This window comes from Lacerta agilis, chromosome 5, assembly GCF_009819535.1.
Source record: "Lacerta agilis isolate rLacAgi1 chromosome 5, rLacAgi1.pri, whole genome shotgun sequence".
NCBI lineage: Eukaryota > Metazoa > Chordata > Lepidosauria > Squamata > Lacertidae > Lacerta > Lacerta agilis.
In genome coordinates, this window is record NC_046316.1 from 9,087,711 (window position 1) to 9,108,216 (window position 20,506).

Below are 20,506 nucleotides of genomic sequence, written 5' to 3' on the forward strand. Positions count from 1 at the left end.
TGGTGTACGCCGTTCCTCTCCTCCCCGTTTCATCCTCACAACAACCTTGTTAGGCTAAGAGATGGTCACCCAGGGAGCTTCATGGCTGAGTGGAGATTTGAACCCTGGTCTCCCAGGTCATAGCCCAACACTCTTAACCATTACGCCACACTGGCTCGTTGGACACCCTGGGCTTGGATTTCAAGTTATCTGTGTGTAAGAATAAAGCAAAGAGCGTCTTGCATTTTAAAAAAATACCAAGCTCTACACCTATTTGTGTCAAGTTTCTGCACCTGTTGTGCGGTCAGTCATCATTTCTTTTTTTTTCTTTTTTTTAAAAAAAAGATCAAGCAGTTAGAACAGCTGCATGCAAAGCAGGACCCTTAGGGAATAGTTCTGAATGGCTTTCATTTTTTAAAGAAGTCAGATAAATAGGGATTCATTAGGAATTACCACTAGGAATCCAATTGTTACCATATTGGCCGAGAGGGCAGATCTACCTATCTATATATATATGAAGGGGTGCCAGCTTGAATAAAATATTGGGGGATATATGTGTGGGACTGGGATGTGATTTATGAGGAGCAGTCAAGTACAACATTCTTTGTAATGCTAGACAAGACATGCGAGGGAGTGTGTGGTCCAGCCAGTCAAAACTCCCTGTTCCTCCTCCTGGCTGGAACATCCTTCCTTTTGCATGTGATAGGTGGGTGTGACCTTACCTGTCCAGGTAACAAAAGGATGAGGCATGCAGCACTCGCTCTCTCTCTCTTTGGACTTCCTTCTACGTTTGACCAGCTTTTTAAAGCTAGGAATGCAGTGCTTGCTTTTCAGCTAGCAGAAGCACTGGGATTATTCCCCCATATGGGGTAGATCCACATGCACATATTTGTAACTAAGTCTGCCTTCAGGAATCCAGCTGTGAACCGATGTGACTAAACTTTTTTCATTAACGTTGAATAAGAATGTGGCGTCTTTATTCTTTTAAGAGGGATTCAAGGAAACTTGTGTAATAGTGAGCGGCTTACACAAGCCTGCAACCAGCTATCCACCGTGCAAAAGGGGAATGCACTGCTAAGTAAAGGAACTTGCTAGCGCAAGTTAGGAAGGAGATTAATAAACAATATATCCTCTCCTGCCACCCTGAACATTCCCACAGGGGGCAGATAAGCCCCGCCCTGCATAATCGATCACAAGAAGCAGCACATTCACATCATTGGCCCAACAACTTTGGGGAGGCCCACCCCCCCCCCCGCAAATAATTGACTGGGGGTGGGGTGCTGAAGGGACCTTGGCCCCCTAGGACAGGCCTAGGCAAACTCGGCCCTCCAGATGTTTTGGGACTACAACTCCCATGATCCCTAGCTAACAGGACCAGTGATGATGGGAGTTGTAGTCCCAAAGCATCCGGAAGGCCGAGTTTGCCTATGCCTGCCTGCCCTAGGAATTGGCTCCTATGTCGGGTTCCAGCAGGGGTGCGCTAGAATGCCTTCTCTCTCCCCCTCCCCCCCAGTCCACCCGATGTCCACGTCTTTTTCTCCAGCCAGAGGCTCCAGCTCGGTTCCGGGCCGCGCTTGGATATTGTTCATTAATCCGATGGCATCCCTGCCTCCCTCCCCTGCGCCCGGATTGCCTGGCGGCGCCATCAACACTTTCCCCGCCGTCGCCTGGTTAGCAAGCATCGCAGCGCACGCGGGCGCCGCCAAGTACCCCGCCGCGGGCAGCTCCTCCTCCCTGGAAAAGGGTCCGCACCGCCTTGGCTGCCTTCCTGCGGAAGACCCCCATCCCGCGGCGGCAGCAGCATCTTGGCAGCGCCTCCTCCTCCGCAGAGAAGCAGGCTCGGCCGGGGAAGAGAGGGCGCGGCGCCCGCCCCACTCCACGCCCTCTCCCGTCTGCCGGGGAGCCGCTGCAGCGCCGCGCGAGCTCCGCATCCTCTCTAGGGCAGGCCAGGGGGGGCTCGGAACCCCCACCAAAGCTCCGCGCGCGCGCACCTCGCACACGCGGAGACCAGCGGAGATGAGGGGGGTGGGACTCCCCAGCGCAGCGATACCTGCAGCAGAAATAAAAGCAGGTTAAAGCAGGCGGCAGGTTGGGCTTCCAGGGGGGCTGGACTTTTTCCGGACGTGCTCATAGGAGCCAGCTCCTAGGGGCCGAGGTCCTTTCCCCCCCCCCATAAAATATTTGAGGGGGCTGCTGCCCCTCCGTCCAAAGTTGGTGGGCATCGCCATTCAAATGGAGCGCACGCACTGCGTCCTGTGGTCCATTGTGCGGGGTGGGGCTTACCTTGCCCACCCCTATTTTATTCAAGTTGGCACCGCTGCGTCACCTGGAGTGGTACAGTCCGGGGGAAGGCGGAGTGGGGAGGGGGGGCGGGCGACGCTTTACCGCTGGATTTTGCGGCAGAAATAAAAGTGGGCCACATGGGGTGGGGCGGAGGGGAAGAGGAGGGGAAGAGGAGGTGGTTCGCGGAAGGAGGGGAGAAGAGAGACCCTCCCTTCCTTCCTCCTACTCCGTGATCCCGAAGGAATCGCCCCCTGCTCGCTGGCGATTTTTGTTCTTTTCCGTCCCAAAGGACGCTGGAAGGAAAGTGACGGGGGGCAGCCCCGTGGCGCGGACTGGGATTTGGGGCATTTCGCCGAGCAGCCCGAGAAATGTCGCTGCAAAGGATGAGATTCCGCTCGGCCCACCTCCATCCACTCCATGCACTAAGAGCTGACCGGTCGTCGATTGTTTTTTCTGCAGCTTCTTAGGAAAAGCAGGCGCGCTAAAGGGCGTGCTGGGGAGGCTGGCGGCCGGTCCGCGCAACTCCGCGTCTCCTCTCCACTTCGCTGCCTCAGGCGACGCCTCGCTCTCCCAGCGCCCTTTCCACCCCCAGCTAGCCTGCTCGGGGTCCCACCACCCCACGGGAGCGGAGAAATGGGTTCCCGAGTGAGGGGGAAAGCGACCAAGGAAGAGGAGCCTTTCCTGATTTCGCTCCGGGGAGCGAGCGCAAACAGAGAAAGGGGAGCCCGCGCTTTGGAGAGCTGATTTCTGGCGAGCGAGGAGGGTCCGGGATGTGTTTCCAGAGGAGACATAGGGAGGCGCGAGCTTCTCATCGCCCCTGTGCCTTTGGGCTCGCAAACATCTCAGGCTCTCCAAAAAAAATGCCGTCCTTCGGGTCACCCAGCGAGATTTCTGCTGGGCATAGAGAGGAAAGAAAGGATAGGGGGGGCTGCTTGGAAACCTTTTTTTAAAATAAAGAAAAAACCCGCCCCCTCTTTCTTAAGCCCGCCTTCGCCACGCGCGGAGAGGGTGCTCCTCGTGGCGGTGAACCTGCCTCTCACCCGGTTCTCCGCAGCCTTGTGGAGCAGCGGGAAGCAGCGACGAGACCCGGAGATTTTTGCGCACAAGTGCAGGAAAGTGTTAACAGCCACTTCTGAACTACCGCAGTGGTGAATGACTCATCCAATCACCGCGGAACAGGAGGAGAGCAGCTGGGATCGGGGTCTCCGCGGAAGAGAAAGGCGGTGTCACTTTCACTCGCGGGAACCCCACCGGGGGGGGGGCATTCATCACCATCCCTCAGGGGCGCGGATTCTAAAGGAACCCTTCAGGCGAGGCTCTCGCGTCTTCTGAAAGGCCGCGCGCTCACCTTGGATGGATTAACTTCCAAATGGACGCGAACGGATCCGGGCTAGTCAAGGGCGCGCGCGCGGGGGGGGGGGATTGCTGCATGTGGACTCTGGACCAGGGGCAGCTCCAGATGTTGCTAGCGTGGCCGACGATCAATGGAGGTGGGCTTAAGAAGTAGTCCCACCACATCTGGAGAGCACCACTACTACCCGCTCTGGGCTACCACAAATCTTATCTTCCATATCCCCACGGCAGGAAATTAATTCAAAGACTTTAATTTGCAAAAAAAGGGGGGGGGGGGGCTGCAGATCTGATTTATATCTGAAGTGTGCATTCGAATAATAAAAGCGCTGTGAATAAATTGCCTCCCCCTCGTTCGCAGAAACCAAAAGTCGCGCGCGCACACACATATATACAGTATATATACACAGTATATGCATGTCCTCGCGCAGAAATGAAGGATGCAGTTCGTTTGCAGCATGCTGTTCCCAGATTCCCATTCCCTGGCTCGAGTGTCGTTTTAAGTGGAAACACGGCGAGCTGCTGGAAGGTGCAGCCCCCTCGAACCGCCCCCCCCCCGAGCCTTCCCCCCCCCCCCCCGGCAAGCGAAGTCAGTCTCACTCTTCTCCCCAGCGAGGCGCCACATCTAACAGTTTGGCACAGGATTTCTGTAAGGCTCAGCAGGAAACTCGAAGCGTTGAAAGGTGACATCAAAGCCGGCGGCGGGAGGGGGGGGGACGGGGACGAAGCCTGTAGTAATTTGCCACCAGAGCACCGGGAGAGGAGGCGTTCCCCCGGCCCGCCACGCCCCCCGACCCCACCAGCCGGCGAACGAGCGCGCGCGCGGCGACCCTCGCCAACCAATGGGGAAAGGGCGCTAGGACCCGGGGGGGGACCCCCTTGCAAGCGGCACCGGCTCTGCTGCATTATAAATACTTCTCCAAAATGCGGCGGAGCTCCTTTCTCCCTTCGCCACCGCCTCCGCACCATTAAAAAAGGCTGCTGGCGTAGAGCAGCCTCTTGGCAGGCAAGCTTCTCCCCCCCTTTTTTTTCCTTTTCCTTTTCTTCCCCCCCCTCCTCCTTCATTTCCTAAGCCCCCTCCCCCCCCCTCTCCTTGGCCGGTTTGCATGCATTGTCTGTCTCCCAAAATGGTTTGTGAGACTAAGATAGTGGCGGAAGACCATGACTCGATTTCAGGATCCAAAAAGGAGAGCTTGCTCGTCTCCTCGTCCGCTCAGATGTGGCCCTCCTCTCGGGCCGGATCGCCCTCGCCCGCCGCGGTGCCGCCGCAGCCGCAGCCGCCGAGCCCCGCGCCCGACGGCGAGGACAAGAAGAAGGGCGTCTGGATCAGGGAGTTTCACCCTTCCGAGCAGGAAGTGGTGCGCCGCATCTTCTACGAGGGCATCATGGAGAGGATCCCCAACACCGCCTTCCGAGGGCTCAAACACCAGCCCTGGACGCAGGTGGTCTACGGGACAATGGCCGGTAAGTGCGATCGCGGTTGCGAACCACGGGGGGTGGGGGGTGGGAAAGAACCGGAAGCTATCGCCTTAACTCTCCCCCCCCCGCGCGCATCTCCCGGTGCACAGCAGGGGGGATTGGGGGAGGTGGCGGAGCGTCGATGCGCCTTCGCGGTTACCGGCGGGAGGCGGCGGATGCTCCATTCTCCGCAGCTCCGACGGCGCGCCCGGCTGCATCTCCCTCGCCGAGCCGGAGCGCGCAAAGGCGCGCGCGAGGGAAGGGGCCTCTGCGGGCCGGAGATGGGGCGCCTTTCCGGGCCAAGCGAAACCGGCCTGATCGCCTCCCGCTCGGGGGCTAGGCTTCCCCCCCCCACCGGGCATGTGCCTGCTTGAGGGTGGGAGAAAAGAGAGCAACGCCTCCGGCGCGCAGCAAGGTCCCTCCTGCGGAAGGTGCGAGCCTCCCTTTCCTCCTTCGCCAGCGATTCGGAGTCACTCCGCAGCAGTGGGGCAGGGAAACTTTTGGCGAAGTGACCTTTGCGCGAGTTTGCTGCGGCTCGGCGCAGAACTCGGATTTCGCAAGTGCCGCTCCTTGCACCTTTAGCCCTCGCGGGGCAGCGTTCACACGTGACGCGCACCAGGCAAGCGTTGCTGCTCTCCTACCGCCGGAAAGCCCAGTGGACGGGCGAGCCTGCCCCGCTGCGCTTGGGGGAGGGGGCGGCATGTCTGAAGAGCAGAGCAGCTGCCGGGCGGGCAGAAGAAGCCGCCTTGTGTCTAGGTTGTCTGCTGCCGCCTCGCATTTCCCAGGGACGTGGCTGGAGAGACGCGCAGACAGGGTCAGCGAAGCGGGGACTGTTGCAGGTTTTAGATTCGCGGAGGTGCAAAGTTGGCAAGTGGCCTCCGGTGGAAGCTCCTGCACCCAAGAGCAGCGTGCAACCACTGCGGGCCTCCAGTTAGCTTTTGCAACCGGAGCCAAATGCATGCATGCACATTCCATTCTGGCAGGTGTGCTCAAACCGCTACATACTCTGTGCGTTACACACGCATATTGTGTCAGGGAGGGGAGATCTTTCCTTTGGCTGTGCATGCCTCCTTTACATGTGCTCCGTGCATGTCTCATATGGCAGGCGCCTTCCCCAACTGGTGCAAGAGCTTAGAGAGAGGTGCTTTTTCAGCAAAGACCTGAGAGTACACCATGATATCTTGCCTGACTAACTAGCAGTTGTAAATGTCCATAGCGATCACTCAGAGTTTTATATGAGGGCCAGCATCTCCTTGTAAAGGCCAAACGCTTGCTAAGTTTCAACAGATCAACCGTGCCCTGTTAAAGCTTATGCACACAAACTGCAGCAAGTACAAATTATCCTTGACTATTCCAGACAGTTTATCCTACCTTCCTTGTCACCTGATTCTGAGCAGCAAATAAGCTTGGGTTGCTCATTTCCTTAGAAAATCCAGCCTTGCACATTATAATTTGCAGGAAAGATCTTTACAATTGAGAAATGGGACCTTCGCGGCCCCATTCTGTAGGGGCTTTGGCGCAGTCCGTCCCGTGTCCCACCCCCACCCCCAGCTGTCGATTAGTGTCCAAAACTTACTGGTTGCATTTCGAGTCTTTATTTTTTGCCTCCGTTCTACCAGCAATCTTGCCTGCTTTTAATTTTAATATACGTTTTTTTTTTAAAAAAAGGGGGAAACTGAAGTTTGTAGCAAATGGCAAAACTGCTCTGAGGACTGTGGGAGGGGGATAGAGGGAGAGGGGAGAATTTGTGATTGCACAGCTACCAGCCGTCCGGCACTGTGGATTGCTGACTTCGGCTTCAAATAATAATAATAATAATAATTTATTATTTATACCCCGCCCATCTGGCCGGGTCTCCCCAGCCACTCTGGGCGGCCTCCAACAAATACCAAAATACAATACAAAGTCACAGTTTAAAAACTTCCCTAAACAGGGCTGCCTTCAAATGGGCAGGAAAGGTTTTCTCTGAGCTGGGAGGGGACATAACATTTGACAACACTGTTGTGAGGGGGAATTTCGGAACAGAATGGATTTCCTCTCATCTCTCCATAAATAATAGTGATAGTCTAATATTTTCATCCTGCTTGTCTGTAACAATAAGAGGGAACCTAGCGGATTTCACTTGGGAGAGAATAGATACCACAGTCTTGTTGCCACAACTGAGAAGGCTGCAATTTTTATCCCCCATTTGCTTTAATTTCATGAGTTCATATGGGAGTTTCTGGTGGCGGGGGGGGGAGTGGGGGGGGACGGACACACCACATTTTATTTCAAAAACTCTCATATGAACCAACCTGGCCTCTATGAGGCCATTTAAGGCTTTAAAGGCCAGCACCTGAACTTTAAATCAATGAAACAAGATAGACAACCAGCTCCAGTTACGCTCCCTCTGCTTCAGGAGTAGAGCAGTCCCGTTCAGAATAGGTTAAATTAATCCTTGCACAAATTTCCAATAGTGCCTCCACCTTATATGGTTCGAGTTCTGTTTGTTTATCTCGCTCATTCCTGAATTAATTGCGTGCTGCTTCCGTTGCCTCCGCACAATAGAAGGTTTTTTTAAAAAAAAAACTTGAGAGGTGCCACAAACGTATGATTCTTCAGCCCAAACTTTCGGATAACTTCTCCCACTGTTTCCATGTAGATGTTGAAAAGAAAGGGAGACGAGATGGAACCTTGTGGCAACCTGGAAGCCAATGGCCATTGGGTGGAACATCAAGTCTCCCAGCACACCTTCTGGGATCAGCCTCGCAGGTACAAATGGAACCACTGCGAAACAGTGCCTCCTAATCTCGTGCTTGCAAGGCATCCTAGAAGGATTATCGTAGTCGTAGTCAGTAGTAACGAAAGGCGCTGAGAGCTCCAGGGGAATTCCAACAGGGTCAACATTTCTCTCCCCACCCCATTATTCTCCCAAGTGATTGTCTAAAAAGGTACCCTGACTAATTGAGCAACAATCAATTTCAATGTATTTTATTTAATGCAAGTATCTGCAAAAGTTCCCTCTTGAGGAATTCCCCCCCTTCCTTACAGAGGAGAAGAGACTTCTTCCAAAATAACGGCTGCTACGATGACAGCACATAGGAAACGTGTTTTTGCTTCGGAACAATTTGCTTTTATTCAAGTGTCAAATTTGTTGTTGTTGTTCAGTCGTTCAGTCGTGTCCGACTCTTCGTGACCCCATGGACCAGAGCACGCCAGGCACGTCTGTCTTCCACTGCCTCTTGCAGTTTGGTCAGACTCATGCTAGTCGCTTCGAGAACACTGTCCAACCATCTCATCCTCTGTCGTCGCCTTCTCCTTGTGCCCTCCATCTTTCCCAACATCAGGGTCTTTTCCAGGGAGTCTTCTCTTCTCATGAGGTGGCCAAAGTACTGGAGCCTCAACTTCAGGATTTGCCCTTTCAGTGAGCACTCAGGGCTGATTTCTTTAAGGATGGATATGTTTGATCTTTTTGCAGTCCATGGGACTCTCAGGTGTCTCCTCCAGCACCATAATTCAAAAGCATCAATTCTTCGGCGATCAGCCTTCTTTATGGTCCAGCTCTCACTTCCATACATTAGTACTGGGAAAACCATAGCTTTAACTATACGGACCTTTGTCGGCAAGGTGATGTCTCTGCTTTTGAAGATGCTGTCTAGGTTTGTCATTGCTTTCCTGCCAAGAATCAGGCGTCTTTTAATTTCGTGACTGCTGTCACCATCTGCAGTGATCATGGAGCCCAAGAAAGTAAGAAAGAGTCAAATTAGTCGAGTATTTAATCAGCTAAGATTTTGTTTGACTGAACGACGGATGCACTCAATTTCTTTCCAACCTCAGTTTAATATACCGTTTTTATTGTGGTAATCCTGTTACATGGAAGTAAGCCACTATTGAGTTAAACATCATTTGGACTTACTGCCAAGTGTAAATCATCATCATCATCAACCTTTTATTGGCATCAAACAAACATACATACATACATTCAAAACAGCAGCGAAATAATACTTTCGCAGTGGGGCAAACTATATTAGAAGAGAAAAGAGACAAGACTCCGCTGTCCATGATCACATCTCTGGGACTCCTGATAACTCAGACGACTGCAGACTATTACGACGAGAAAAGAGCAAATGTAGGTGAGCTCCTGGTCAGTCCCCTTTAGTAGGAAATGCAAGACTTCCCGCTCTGGTCTCCTAGGGATACAGAGCTGGTCCAGGAATTGCTGGCGGAGATCGACGTAAAGTTTGCAGTGAAAAACCATATGAACAAGGCTTTCCAGGTGGAAAGCCAAGTGTAAATGTAAACAGGATTGTCCTGGAATGAACATGAAATGCACTGTGCATGTATAAACTTAGCGAGAAAATCATAATGTGCGAGGGGTTTTTTGTGTTTTTGTTTTTAAAGTATAAACGCTGTGTTTTGTTCAAGCAATGATTACAAATATGCCCAGCATTAGAGATGGAACTGCAAGTACCCAAATAGATAATTGGGGCTAAACTGTACACAGAACTAATTGTAGGCCGGAATGCAAAGCGTTAAATTTATTCGATAATGCTGAGGTTGCTCCTAAGGGCCTAACTATACTTGACACTAATTTCATTGCTTGCAGTCAGTTTTTCTTTATTTAATTACAAGTGTAGCCTCTCCCCCCACACACACACTTTCCCCGTTTGATAGTCTTAGGGAAAGGCTGCCATTGGCCCCTAAGATTTGCTGCATGCAAGCAAGAGCGCTCTTCAAGATCCTTACAAGGGAGAGGAGGGTTCAGGTTTCCTTCCCTGTATACTTTGCTACCAAGAGTAATCACGGGAAGTAATAAATAATAATGATATCCTCTATAACAAAGTGCAAGTGCCTCTGCGTCCAGTCCCTGTGTCCGTGGGATTGCGCTACTGCGCATGTGCCCCACGGACAGCCGTTGGGACTTGGAGCGCAGAGACTTCGGGCGCCGCGTGCCGCTCAGCGACCCCCGAGAGCAACTATGGCGCCTACCAGGTGGGAGCAAGGGAGCGCAGGGGCCCCGGGATCCCCGAGGGATCGAGCAGAAACCCCCAGGCGGCTCTTTCCTGGGGGCGGCCCAGCCACGAAGCATGGCGGGCGAGGCAGAGAGGGAGCTGGCGGGCGGAACGGAAAGGCCGCGCGGCGAGGGAGCCGGGGGGACCCATGGCGGGAGCGAGCGCGGATGGGCGGAAGACCGGAAGGTAGCTGAGGGAGCCAGTGTGGTGTAGTGGTTAAGAGTGGTAGACTCGTAATCTGGGGAACCGGGTTCGTGTCTCCGCTCCTCCACATGCAGCTGCTGGGTGACCTTGGGCTAGTCACACTTCTGAAGTCTCTCAGCCCCACTCACCTCACAGAGTGTTTGTTGTGGGTGAGGAAGGGAAAGGAGAATGTTAGCCGCTTTGAGACTCCTTCGGGTAGTGATAAAGCGGGATATCAAATCCAAACTCTTCTTCTTCTTCTTCATGGGCGGAAGCGAAGCGGCGGAGGAGAGAGAGCGACGGAAGAGACGCCGGAAGGAATGTTCTAGCGCCCGTTAATTTAACGGGTTTAAAGCACTAGTGTCATCATAATAAAGCAACATATAATTAGCATCTCTTGGAAGTTAAGACCTAAAGCTCCATTGCTTTATATCTCTTGGCTAGCTTTAGATGCAAAGGGAATGTGTATGTGAGAGAGAGGGAGAGAGAGAAAGAGGTGGAGAAATGTATGGGAAAGCGAGCTATTAATGGATACTGGGCGCAGTGGCTGCTTGCTCCCTCCCAATTTCAGAGGCAGTGTGCCTTTGAATGCCAGTTGCCAGGGAACAAAGCGGAAAGTGTATATTGCCTCCACATCCTCCTTGCGGGCTCCACATAGGCATCTGGAGTACTAGGGTTACAAACAAACGGTAGTTTGAATTCATAGGCTTCACCCAACAACGCTCATCTTTGTATTCTTTGTTAAGTTCTGCGTTTTAGCAAGCGGATCTCTTCTCGTGTCTGCTTTAAGCCCTTAGCTTTTCTAGCTGGGAAAGCAGGTAAAAATTGAAAATAGGGAACTACCAACACGGTGGTTAGCAAGCCATGGGCTGTGAAACGGTACGAAGTTTTGAGCCCCGGCCTGCAGAGGCGCAGGAAAATCGCATTTTTAATTGCAAGAGTTGTCCAGATTGTGCCAGGAAGCTAGTCCAGGTTCATCGTCCACTGACCACTTTCCCTCCCTGCTGAGGCACATGGGAACAAAATCTGCTTCTAGACACAGTTTTGAATTCATTGTGAGGTGTTTTTAATCATTTCTTCCTGTTGGGTATCAATGCTCAGGGAGAGAGAGAAGAATGTTTGACTGGTGGCGCCATTGCAAAAGGGGTTTGAGTCTTGGGTTCTTGGTCTGTTCTTCCATGATGAATGCCTTCTGGCTGGGGACGAGTTGCTCTGGCCGGAGGGAGGCATATGTTTGGCAGAATAATAATAATAATAATAATAATAATAATAATAATAATAATAATAATAATATTTATTTGTACCCTGCCTATCTGGCTGAGTTTCCCCAGCCACTCTGGGCGGCTCCCAATCAAGTGTTAAAACAATTCAGCATTAGATGCTCATCTGCAAGGGATTCCCACACGGCACGGTTAATATTGCCAGCCTTCGCGCCCCATTTGCAGACATCTTTTTAACGCAGTGTTGGTCAACCCACAGGCCTGAACCCAGCTCCCCTTAAAAGCACATCCTTGGGGATCCGGCCATCTTCCATTCTGCGTGCATGACCAAGCCAGCGTAGACGTCACTGAGACGGGATTACGAACATGCTGGGAATGTGGAAGAGCGTATCTTTGTCTGAGACTCTGTCCTGCCACGTGATTCCCAAAATCTTCCTGACACAGCGAATATGGGAAGGCGTTCTCCCTTATCCTTTTGGAGAGGCGAGACATTGCCATGGCTGGCGCAGTTACAAATACACTTGTCCACCTTGAGAGTATTTAAGGAAAAACAAAAAGAGAAGGAAATAATAGCAGCATCATTGTGGGGCTCTGCTACAGACTGACAAGCCGGTCAGAATAATTGGACGATGCCTTCCTAGATCAGATTGCCAATTTTTCAAAGAGGATAGAGATAGAAAACGTCAGTTAGATTCCTAACTGTCTACCCTGAAACCCCAGCAATCTCAGCAATTGCCATGTATCACTGATGGAGATTAGGAGTTTATATTTACCTTTCCATCCCCACATTCTATGGTAAAGTTGGGGTGAGAAATTGGAATCAGGGGAACTTTGCCTCAAGGAGTGTGTCCCCCCCATATCCTTAACCTAATTTTGTTCCTCCAAGGAAGGCCAATGTGGTGCAGTGGTTAAAATATTGGACTAGGACCTGGAGAGCCACAGGGTTCAAATCCCCTGTTAGCCTGAAGCTTGGGCCGGTCACTGCCCCAGCCTAAATTACCGCAGGGTTGTTGTGAAGATAAAATGAGGAAACATACCGTATTTTCCGGCGTATAAGACGACCCCCAACTTTTCCAGTTAAAATATAGTTTGAGATATACTCGACCACAGATTCTCCAACCAGCGTATAAAACGACCCCCGACTTTTGAGAAGATTTTCCTGGATTAAAAAGTAGTCTTATACACCAGAATATACAGTATATACCACATTGAGCTCCTTGGAGGAAAATTGGGATACATATGGGGTACTGATAGGATGAGATGATGTCTTAATGTTCGCATATATTCTGGGAGAATGAAATAGGTAGAGTGTTCACAGGGAATATGAGGTCACTTGGCCAAGAACTAGGGTCAGAAAGAGGTTTTAAAGAGGTTTTTGACCAGGTAGGCAGACTGAGACAAAGTTCTCGCTTCATACAGATTGTTGTTGCTGCCAATCGTTATTACAACTACTACTTCTATTATAAAAATCATTGCATATAGAAAACTCGAATGGTAGAGAGAAGTTTAGATTAGTACCCTTCTCCCTAACACTTACTCTGCTTTGTGTGATGTTTTACTGTGGTTTTATAATTTGTTGGAAGCCACCCAGTTAGATGGCTGGAATAATAATAATAATAATAATAATGTTGTTGTTGTTCAGTCGTTCAGTCGTGTCCCACTCTTCGTGACCCCATGGACCAGAGCACGCCAGGCACGCCTATCCTTCACTGCCTCTCGCAGTTTGGCCAAACTCATGTTAGTAGCTTCGAGAACACTGTCCAACCATCTCATCCTCTGTCGTCCCCTTCTCCTTGTGCCCTCCCATCTTTCCCAACATCAGGGTCTTTTCCAGGGAGTCTTCTCTTCTCATGAGGTGGCCAAAGTACTGGAGCCTCAACTTCAGGATCTGTCCTTCTAGTGAGCACTCAGAGCCGATTTCCTTCAGAATGGATCGGTTTGGTCTTCTTGCAGTCCATGGGACTCTCAAGAGTCTCCTCCAGCACCATAATTCAAAAGCATCAATTCTTCGGCGATCAGCCTTCTTTATGGTCCAGCTCTCACTTCCGTACAGACATCTAATAATAATAATAATAATAATAATAATAATAATAAGGTTCTTTTATTTGGTGGAGACTTGTGGACCCCCTAATGCACTCTGAAATGGTACTGAGTAGAGACAGTCAGTAGAGGAAGCCAAAACGATGCCAGTTCACCTCTCGAAAGACTTTCTGCAGATGGTTGCGAGGAAAGTACATGAGGGGGCATGAAATGGGGGCAGGGAGTCCTCTGGTGGGTAGAAGAGGAGCTGGCGGAGGCAGGCAGGCATGAATGCACACCAACCCACCAAGTATCGTTGTAATGTTTCCTTGGGGAACGGCTTGTCCTGTTGCGATAGATTTGTTTTATTTGGGGGTGTGGGGAAAAAAAGGTTTCTGAAGGCCGGTGTCCCCAAAGCTTGCCAGTCTTGGCTGTGTAAAGCAGTCAGAAGAGGGTGAATATTGCAAGTGCTTGTTTCAGTTAAGTAGTGGTTAAGACCATTACTCCCTTGATCCCGTCATATCAGAAACCCTACGAGCCAGTCGCCTATATGCCATTTCTAGGTGAGCCATGACTTGTAGTTCATGGCTCCAGGCTCCAAGAATCTGGTTATCTAGACGACAATCCAGCAATAGAATCAGAACCCGTTTTGGAGAAGGTTGCACTAACTTTGAAAAACCAGGTTCCCAGCGTTCTGTACTTGCCTTTATTCCTAGGTGGCAGCTGCGACGAGGAGTGTTTTTGCACAGTTTCGCCAGCTGTGCCAGTTTCTAGGGATGACAGCCTTGGCCACAGTCAGACAGCCTGGACCACTTGTAACTTGGTTTCTGTGGGGCTGCCTTTGAGAGAAACTGCTGCTAGGACAAAATGCTATGGACAATTGATTGGTGCCGGGGTTTTTTTTTGTGTGTGTGTGTGAATTTGACTTCTTCTTTTTTGCTTCAATTGCACTGGCTGTTGGTCTGTTTGCAAATGCAATTCAAAATTGCCCCCCAAACTCCAAAGGAACCTTTAACGATGCTTCACATTCACTGAGGTCATCTGCGGAAGCCTTCCAAAAATGTCCATTTGGAAGGAAGAGGGACTTCTCAGTGGTGGTGCCCAGCCTTTGGAAAACCCCTTCCCTAGTATATCACGCCCCCTGCCGTTGACATTCTGTAATATACTCAATATTATTTTATGTTAATAGGGTTGTTGTTTTTTGCCTGCTGACACTCTTTCAGTTGTTGTTGTTCCGTGTGTGTTTGTTTTAAAACATGTTTGTTTATTTTCAAATATAGAAACACATGGGCACAAATGCAGATTAATGCAATAAATCAGACATTAAGTCAGAAGCAAAAAAGAAAAAGAAAAAAGAAAGAAAACACCAATAGACAATTCCATGTGGCTGAACGATCCTGAAGCTAGGAGGGATACTTTCTCAAATATATATAAAGGCTGAGGTTATTTTTGCAGGGGTATTGCTGTTTGCTACTCCATCTATCAGTTATTAATTATGACTCGCGCTTTTATGTTTTTACACTCTTTTTTTAGCTGCCCTGGGTGTTTCAAATTCTAAATCAGAAGGGCCGCATTGAAGTTCTTTTAATAACAAATCGTTAGATTTTCAGAGGTGTTAGCTCTCCTTCCCAGTTTTACAGATGACGCCAAACGAAGAGGGCCAGGAAACACGTTGGAATAAATTAAGTGATCAGGATAGAATGGAAAGCCGAGCTGAAACAAAACAAAATCAAATTAAACAGAGAAACACAAAACTTCTGTGTTATGGCAAAGCAAAATAATTGAGTGCATGTGTACAGGATTGGGAGTGGACCTAGCTTCACAATAGTAAATTTGAGCAGGATCTCAGGTTTGCAGCTGATCACAAGCTGAACATGAGTCAGCAGTGTGGTGCAGCTGTGGGGGGGGGGAGGCTAATAATGCCATTTTAGGCTGTATTAATAGAACCAGGGTTTCCAAGACACATGAAGCAATAGTTCCACTTTATTCCTCACTAGTCAGACCTCGTTTTAATTGCCGTGCCCAATTCTGGGTGTTACACTCTAGGAAATGACCCTTGGATGTCTAGAGAGCCAGAGATGTGCCAAAGGAGAGGATAAGGAGGGTGCAGAGAAGCTGAACGGATTATTTGCATCTGTCCCAACCATGGAAGATACAAGGAAGATCTCAGTGTTGGCGCTAACCTTTGCAGGAGGAACACGGGGAGATGCTGGTGATGGGAGCTTGAAGTGCTCGGCCTCTTAGACAAAATAAAAACTGACAAGTCACCAGGTCCAGATGACATCCAGACGTCCCTCAGATCAGCCCAAGAACTGGGAAGTAGCCATTGTCACACCGGTTTTCCAAAAGGGGATCCAGGGGTGTGTGGAATCCTGGACATTGCAGACGGATTAACTTAGCATCTGTCCTGGGATATTGTTAAAGACAAAATAGCGACACACTTTGCTGAACCAGAGTCAACATGGTTTCCGCAGGGGCCAGTCCCGTTTCAAAAACCTGTAAGAGTTCTTTGAGAGTGTCCACAAGCCTATAGCTATCGGTGATTCTGTTGGCAGTGGAACTCGGTTAGAAGGTGCTGGAATCTCCTTCCTTGGATGTTTTTAAAGCAGAGGTTCGATGGCCATCTGTCATGGATGCTTTAGCTGAGATTCCTGCATTGCAGGGGGTTGGACGAGATGACCCTTGGGATCTCTTGCAACTCTGCAATTCAATGATTCTAGAACACAACGTACTTGGACTTTCAAAAAGCTTTCAACAAAGGTACCTTAGCAGTCAAGGAATAAGAGGAAAGTTCCTTTTGTGGACCAGGAATTGGTTAAGTTGCAGGAAGCGAAGACTAATGGACAGTTCTCTGAATGGAAAGTTGTGAAAGTGGAGTCTCCCAAGGATTGGTATATATCAGGGGTCAGCAAACTTTTTCAGCAGGGGGCCGGTCCACTGTCCCTCAGACTTTGTGGTGGGCCGGACTATATTTTGAAGGGGGAAAAGAACGAATTCCTGTGCCCCACAAGTAAGCCAGAGATGCATTTTAGATAAAAGCACACATTCTACTCATGTAAAAATAGGCCGATTCCTGGACAGTCCGCAGTCCGGATTTAGAAGGTGATTGGGCCGGATCTGGCCCCTGGGCCTTAGTTTGCCTACCCATGATATATATGCTTTTTTAACTTGCCCATGAATTATCTAGAGTTAGGAGTGAGTAGTGAGGTGGCCAAGTTTGCTGATGCTGCGAAATATTTCAGGGGCATTAAAACCAAAAGAGGTTGCGAAGATCTCTAGAAGGACCTCTTCAAACGGAGTGAACGGGCGGCAAAACGGCAAATGCAACTCAGTGTAAACAAGTGTAGAAGCAGGCACGGTGGTGCCTAAAACCATTATTTCACTTGTGAGGGCTCAACTGAGGGTGACTGGCCAGGAACAAGACCTTTGGGTTGCAGTGGATAGCTCCATGAATATGTCAACCCTGGGTGCTACAGCTGTGAAAATGGCAGTTTAGCAGGGGCAGCCAACCCTTTTTCCATTGAAAACCTCAGGGTTGAGGGGGGGGGGTTGTCACATTCTGGCAGTGGGTACAAACAGAGCCAATGATGGGTGGATCTGGAGATTAAAGTGTTTAGGATTGACTAAACCAGGGGTCCCCAAACTAAGGCCCGGGGGCCGGATGCGGCCCGCGGACGGTCTGGGAATCAGCGTGTTTTTACATGAGTAGAATGTGTGCTTTTATTTAAAATGCATCTCTGGGTTATTCGTGGGGCATAGGAATTCGTTCATATATTTCCCCCCAAAAAATATAGTCCTCACAAGGTCTGAGGGACAGTGGACCATATATATATATATATATATATATATATATATATATATATATATATCCATGAATTTATTTTTATCCAATTGTTCTGAAACGACATAGAAACGAGGGAGTAGGGGGCTAGGTTAATCTAAAACAGAAGTGGAGGCTCCCAGATTCCTCCTCACAGCCATGCTGGGAGGGGAGGAAGAGAAGGAATGTGCAGTTCAAGGGAGAAAGCCTTGTTTTTTATAACCATTGAGCAGGCCTCTGTTTTGAGACGATGCATTTTAAAAAGTAATTGAAGCTAGAAGACTCTTAAGTGAACAAAGCAGCACATTTTTTTAAACGTGTTTATAAAAGACCTGTTCTATAAGCAAAATGAAATATGTCGTGCAACTAATGTTCGCTGTATAATATCTGTGACTTTTGGGTTTGTGTTCCAAAATCAACACTAAATTCTCTTTTCTGACAGGTGTCGTTTATTTCTCTTCCTTATCTCCATAGTAATATGCTTTGTTGTGACCAAGTCCTTGCTGGTGACCTGCTGTTTGCCCTTCTTTCTAATGGGCATGAGGTACTACTTCAGTAGAAAAGTTATCCTCAGCTATCTCGAGTGCGCACTGAATACGGACATGTCTGATATTGAGCAATATTACATGAAACCACCAGGTGAGTAATATGTCCATGGAAGGATCAACAAGCTCTGCTTGCAAAAATACAGTAACTGAACATCTTGCATTGTGTTGTCATGGCGGAGGATTCTTTTAATTGCTAAGAATACGGCAATTTCTTCTAAAGAAGGAAAGTGTTTATTTTTAAACAGGAACCCAAAAACCAGTGGAAACACCTCATCTGATTTTTACTTGGTACTTGGGTTCAAATGGAAGTTTAAAACCTCCTTGGTTTGTGTTGTTGTTGTTATATTAAGTGGAAAATATACACGGTTCTGTTTTATGGAACTTCAGTTTCTCTCTCCTTTCAAGTGATTTGTGTGTTTTGCATAACAGCAGTGCACAAAAACTGTCGGGACACAGATCTGTAGAAGAGCCATTCTGCGTTAGGCCTGGAAATTCCAGTAGTTAGTTCTTTTGTACATTATCGGGTCAGCTCCCGGACATCTAAAAGGGATGTGAGCTAGACACATGGGATATTTATCCATCTGGGACCCTATTCTTTTGAAATTCCTCAACTGTAATTGGGACAGATTTGTGCAGCTCTCATTTATTGTGGGGATAACTTTGAGAAACTTGCTAGAGTAAGAACAACTGAGTGCTTGGCTTTAAAAACATTGCTCCTCTTTTGAGAGCTCCAAATTATTTTAAAAACTCTCTCTGCTATCTATTCATATATCTACCGATATATATACCCGCTTGTATTCTCTAAGCATACTGAGCTTCTCAGGTAATCCTTGGAACACATTTGTGCGCAGAGCTATACATTGGAACGGTGTTGCTATCAGTTCGAAGTCTAGTAATTTTGCTCAACCATGTTATGGATCAGGAATTTAAAAAGAAACCTAACACTTGAATCTGTTTAATTAGTGACCAGCTCTCAAAGCATGTTCGGTTTTTCACCCTGGAAACAGCACGGACGCTATCTTGCGCAAAGTCTCGGGGATATGAGTTTCTTTTGCCGCTAGTGAACTCTTTCAGCATTTAACTGTCGTGAACAACTGATGACTGTGAATTACTTAGCTCCCACCGAAGAGGAAAGAGATTTTACTCTAGGGAAGGACTGTAGTACAAATGGGGATCCTGTGGTCTGGCAGATGATTTATTCCCCTAGACTACAAGGAAGGAGTGTGAATTTCTGTGGCGGGCTCTGGGTTTGATAACCATAGTTGGCAGGAAGCTAGCATTACATCTCCAGCCCCACAGCTTTTGCTTGGTCTACAGGAGTGGGATGTGGGGGAATAATATTGTTAAGCTATATTGTACCGTATTTAAGATATTTGATAAATAAAAATAAAAATTATTGGGGGGGGAGAGGAGTGGGATGTCAGTGTAAATTCTAAACTGGAGGCAGTTTTGTCACATGTATGTATTGTAGGGGGTGTCTGTGTGTGTACACACACACACATATGTAGGTATGTATTTTTATTATTTAAAAATGTTTGCTGTTCCTGGAAGTGTGACTTTAACATTGCTTAGGATATAAGCTGGCGTTATTTCTGTAGAAAGGAAAGAAAGCTTGGTTTTTGTTGGCTGCTGTTTTCACTTTTGGAGGATATTTTTAAATTGCTATACTTAATGTGTGAAGATTCTTACGGCATTGATTAGAATAATTCCCTGGAAAACAGATTTTATACTTCTGCTTTATCAGTTCTGTATTCCTCTCCATCCACCCCCAACTTGTACTACTATAAGGCAAAATATCTTCTAGCGCGATGGACTAAATATACTAATGATCAGAACCCAATAACAGTAACCCAAAAACTGCCTCTGCCCAGAATATTTGTTCCACATTACAGTTGGGGGTTGTTATGGTTCCCCAGGGAGCCAATTACTTAGGGTCATTACTTATTCCAAAATATAGGAATGCATTTACATGAAGTTGCTGTAATGTTCTTCCTCAACTGTTTTGGAAGGAAGGTGTAAGATTTCGGGAGGAAATTTTAATGGCATTCCATGCGAAATCATGTTTGCCAGCGTGCTAGGGAAGAGTTAGAAACTGTAGCGCTTGTGTTACTGTTGCGCAGTTTTTGTAGAGAGAAAAACGAAGCAGATTTGTTTGTCCCTTGATTGCTTACATCCCAGGAAGGTCTTTAGAGTAGCATACAGCCTTCCGGGTCATGAAATTAATTGCTTAACTGAAGGAGTTTGCAAAGTTTGTGTCTCAGGGTTGTATGATTCACAAAACAACTTTTAGAGAATCCTTAAGAGTTTATGGTTTTAATTTTTTCCTGCATTTTCAACGAAGAAAAACGTGCTGCTTGCTCTTATAATTCCTTGCATTTTTTTTGTTTCTTTACCCCTTATTGTTTTGAGTCCTGCCAGAGAAAAGGTGGTGCGTAAATAAATATTAATAAAATCAGTTTTTAATTTTTTTTTATTTGAAGGTATGTGGAGTATCAATAAACTTGATCTGACAATTACTCATTAGCAAAATAAAGATACCCATATTAAACCATAACATATTGCATCTGGTCATTACACCTTTAATCTGAGTCAGAAGACCTGGCTTTGACTGCTAACCCACCAAACGTGATCCAAAGCAAATCTTCATGATCTGCC

General features: G+C 48.3%; 1 protein-coding gene across 1 annotated transcript in view; it reads left to right on the forward strand.

Annotated features, from left to right (window-relative positions):
- Nucleotides 1-4,680: 4,680 nt before the first annotated feature.
- NAT8L (N-acetyltransferase 8 like) overlaps nucleotides 4,681-20,506 on the forward strand; it is a 47,582-nt gene continuing 31,756 nt past the window's right edge. The window contains exons 1-2 of the mRNA XM_033148419.1: nucleotides 4,681-5,076; nucleotides 17,778-17,942. Coding sequence (XP_033004310.1) covers nucleotides 4,719-5,076; nucleotides 17,778-17,942 — 523 coding nt within the window. The 5' untranslated portion in view covers nucleotides 4,681-4,718. The remainder of the gene's footprint in view (nucleotides 5,077-17,777; nucleotides 17,943-20,506) is intronic.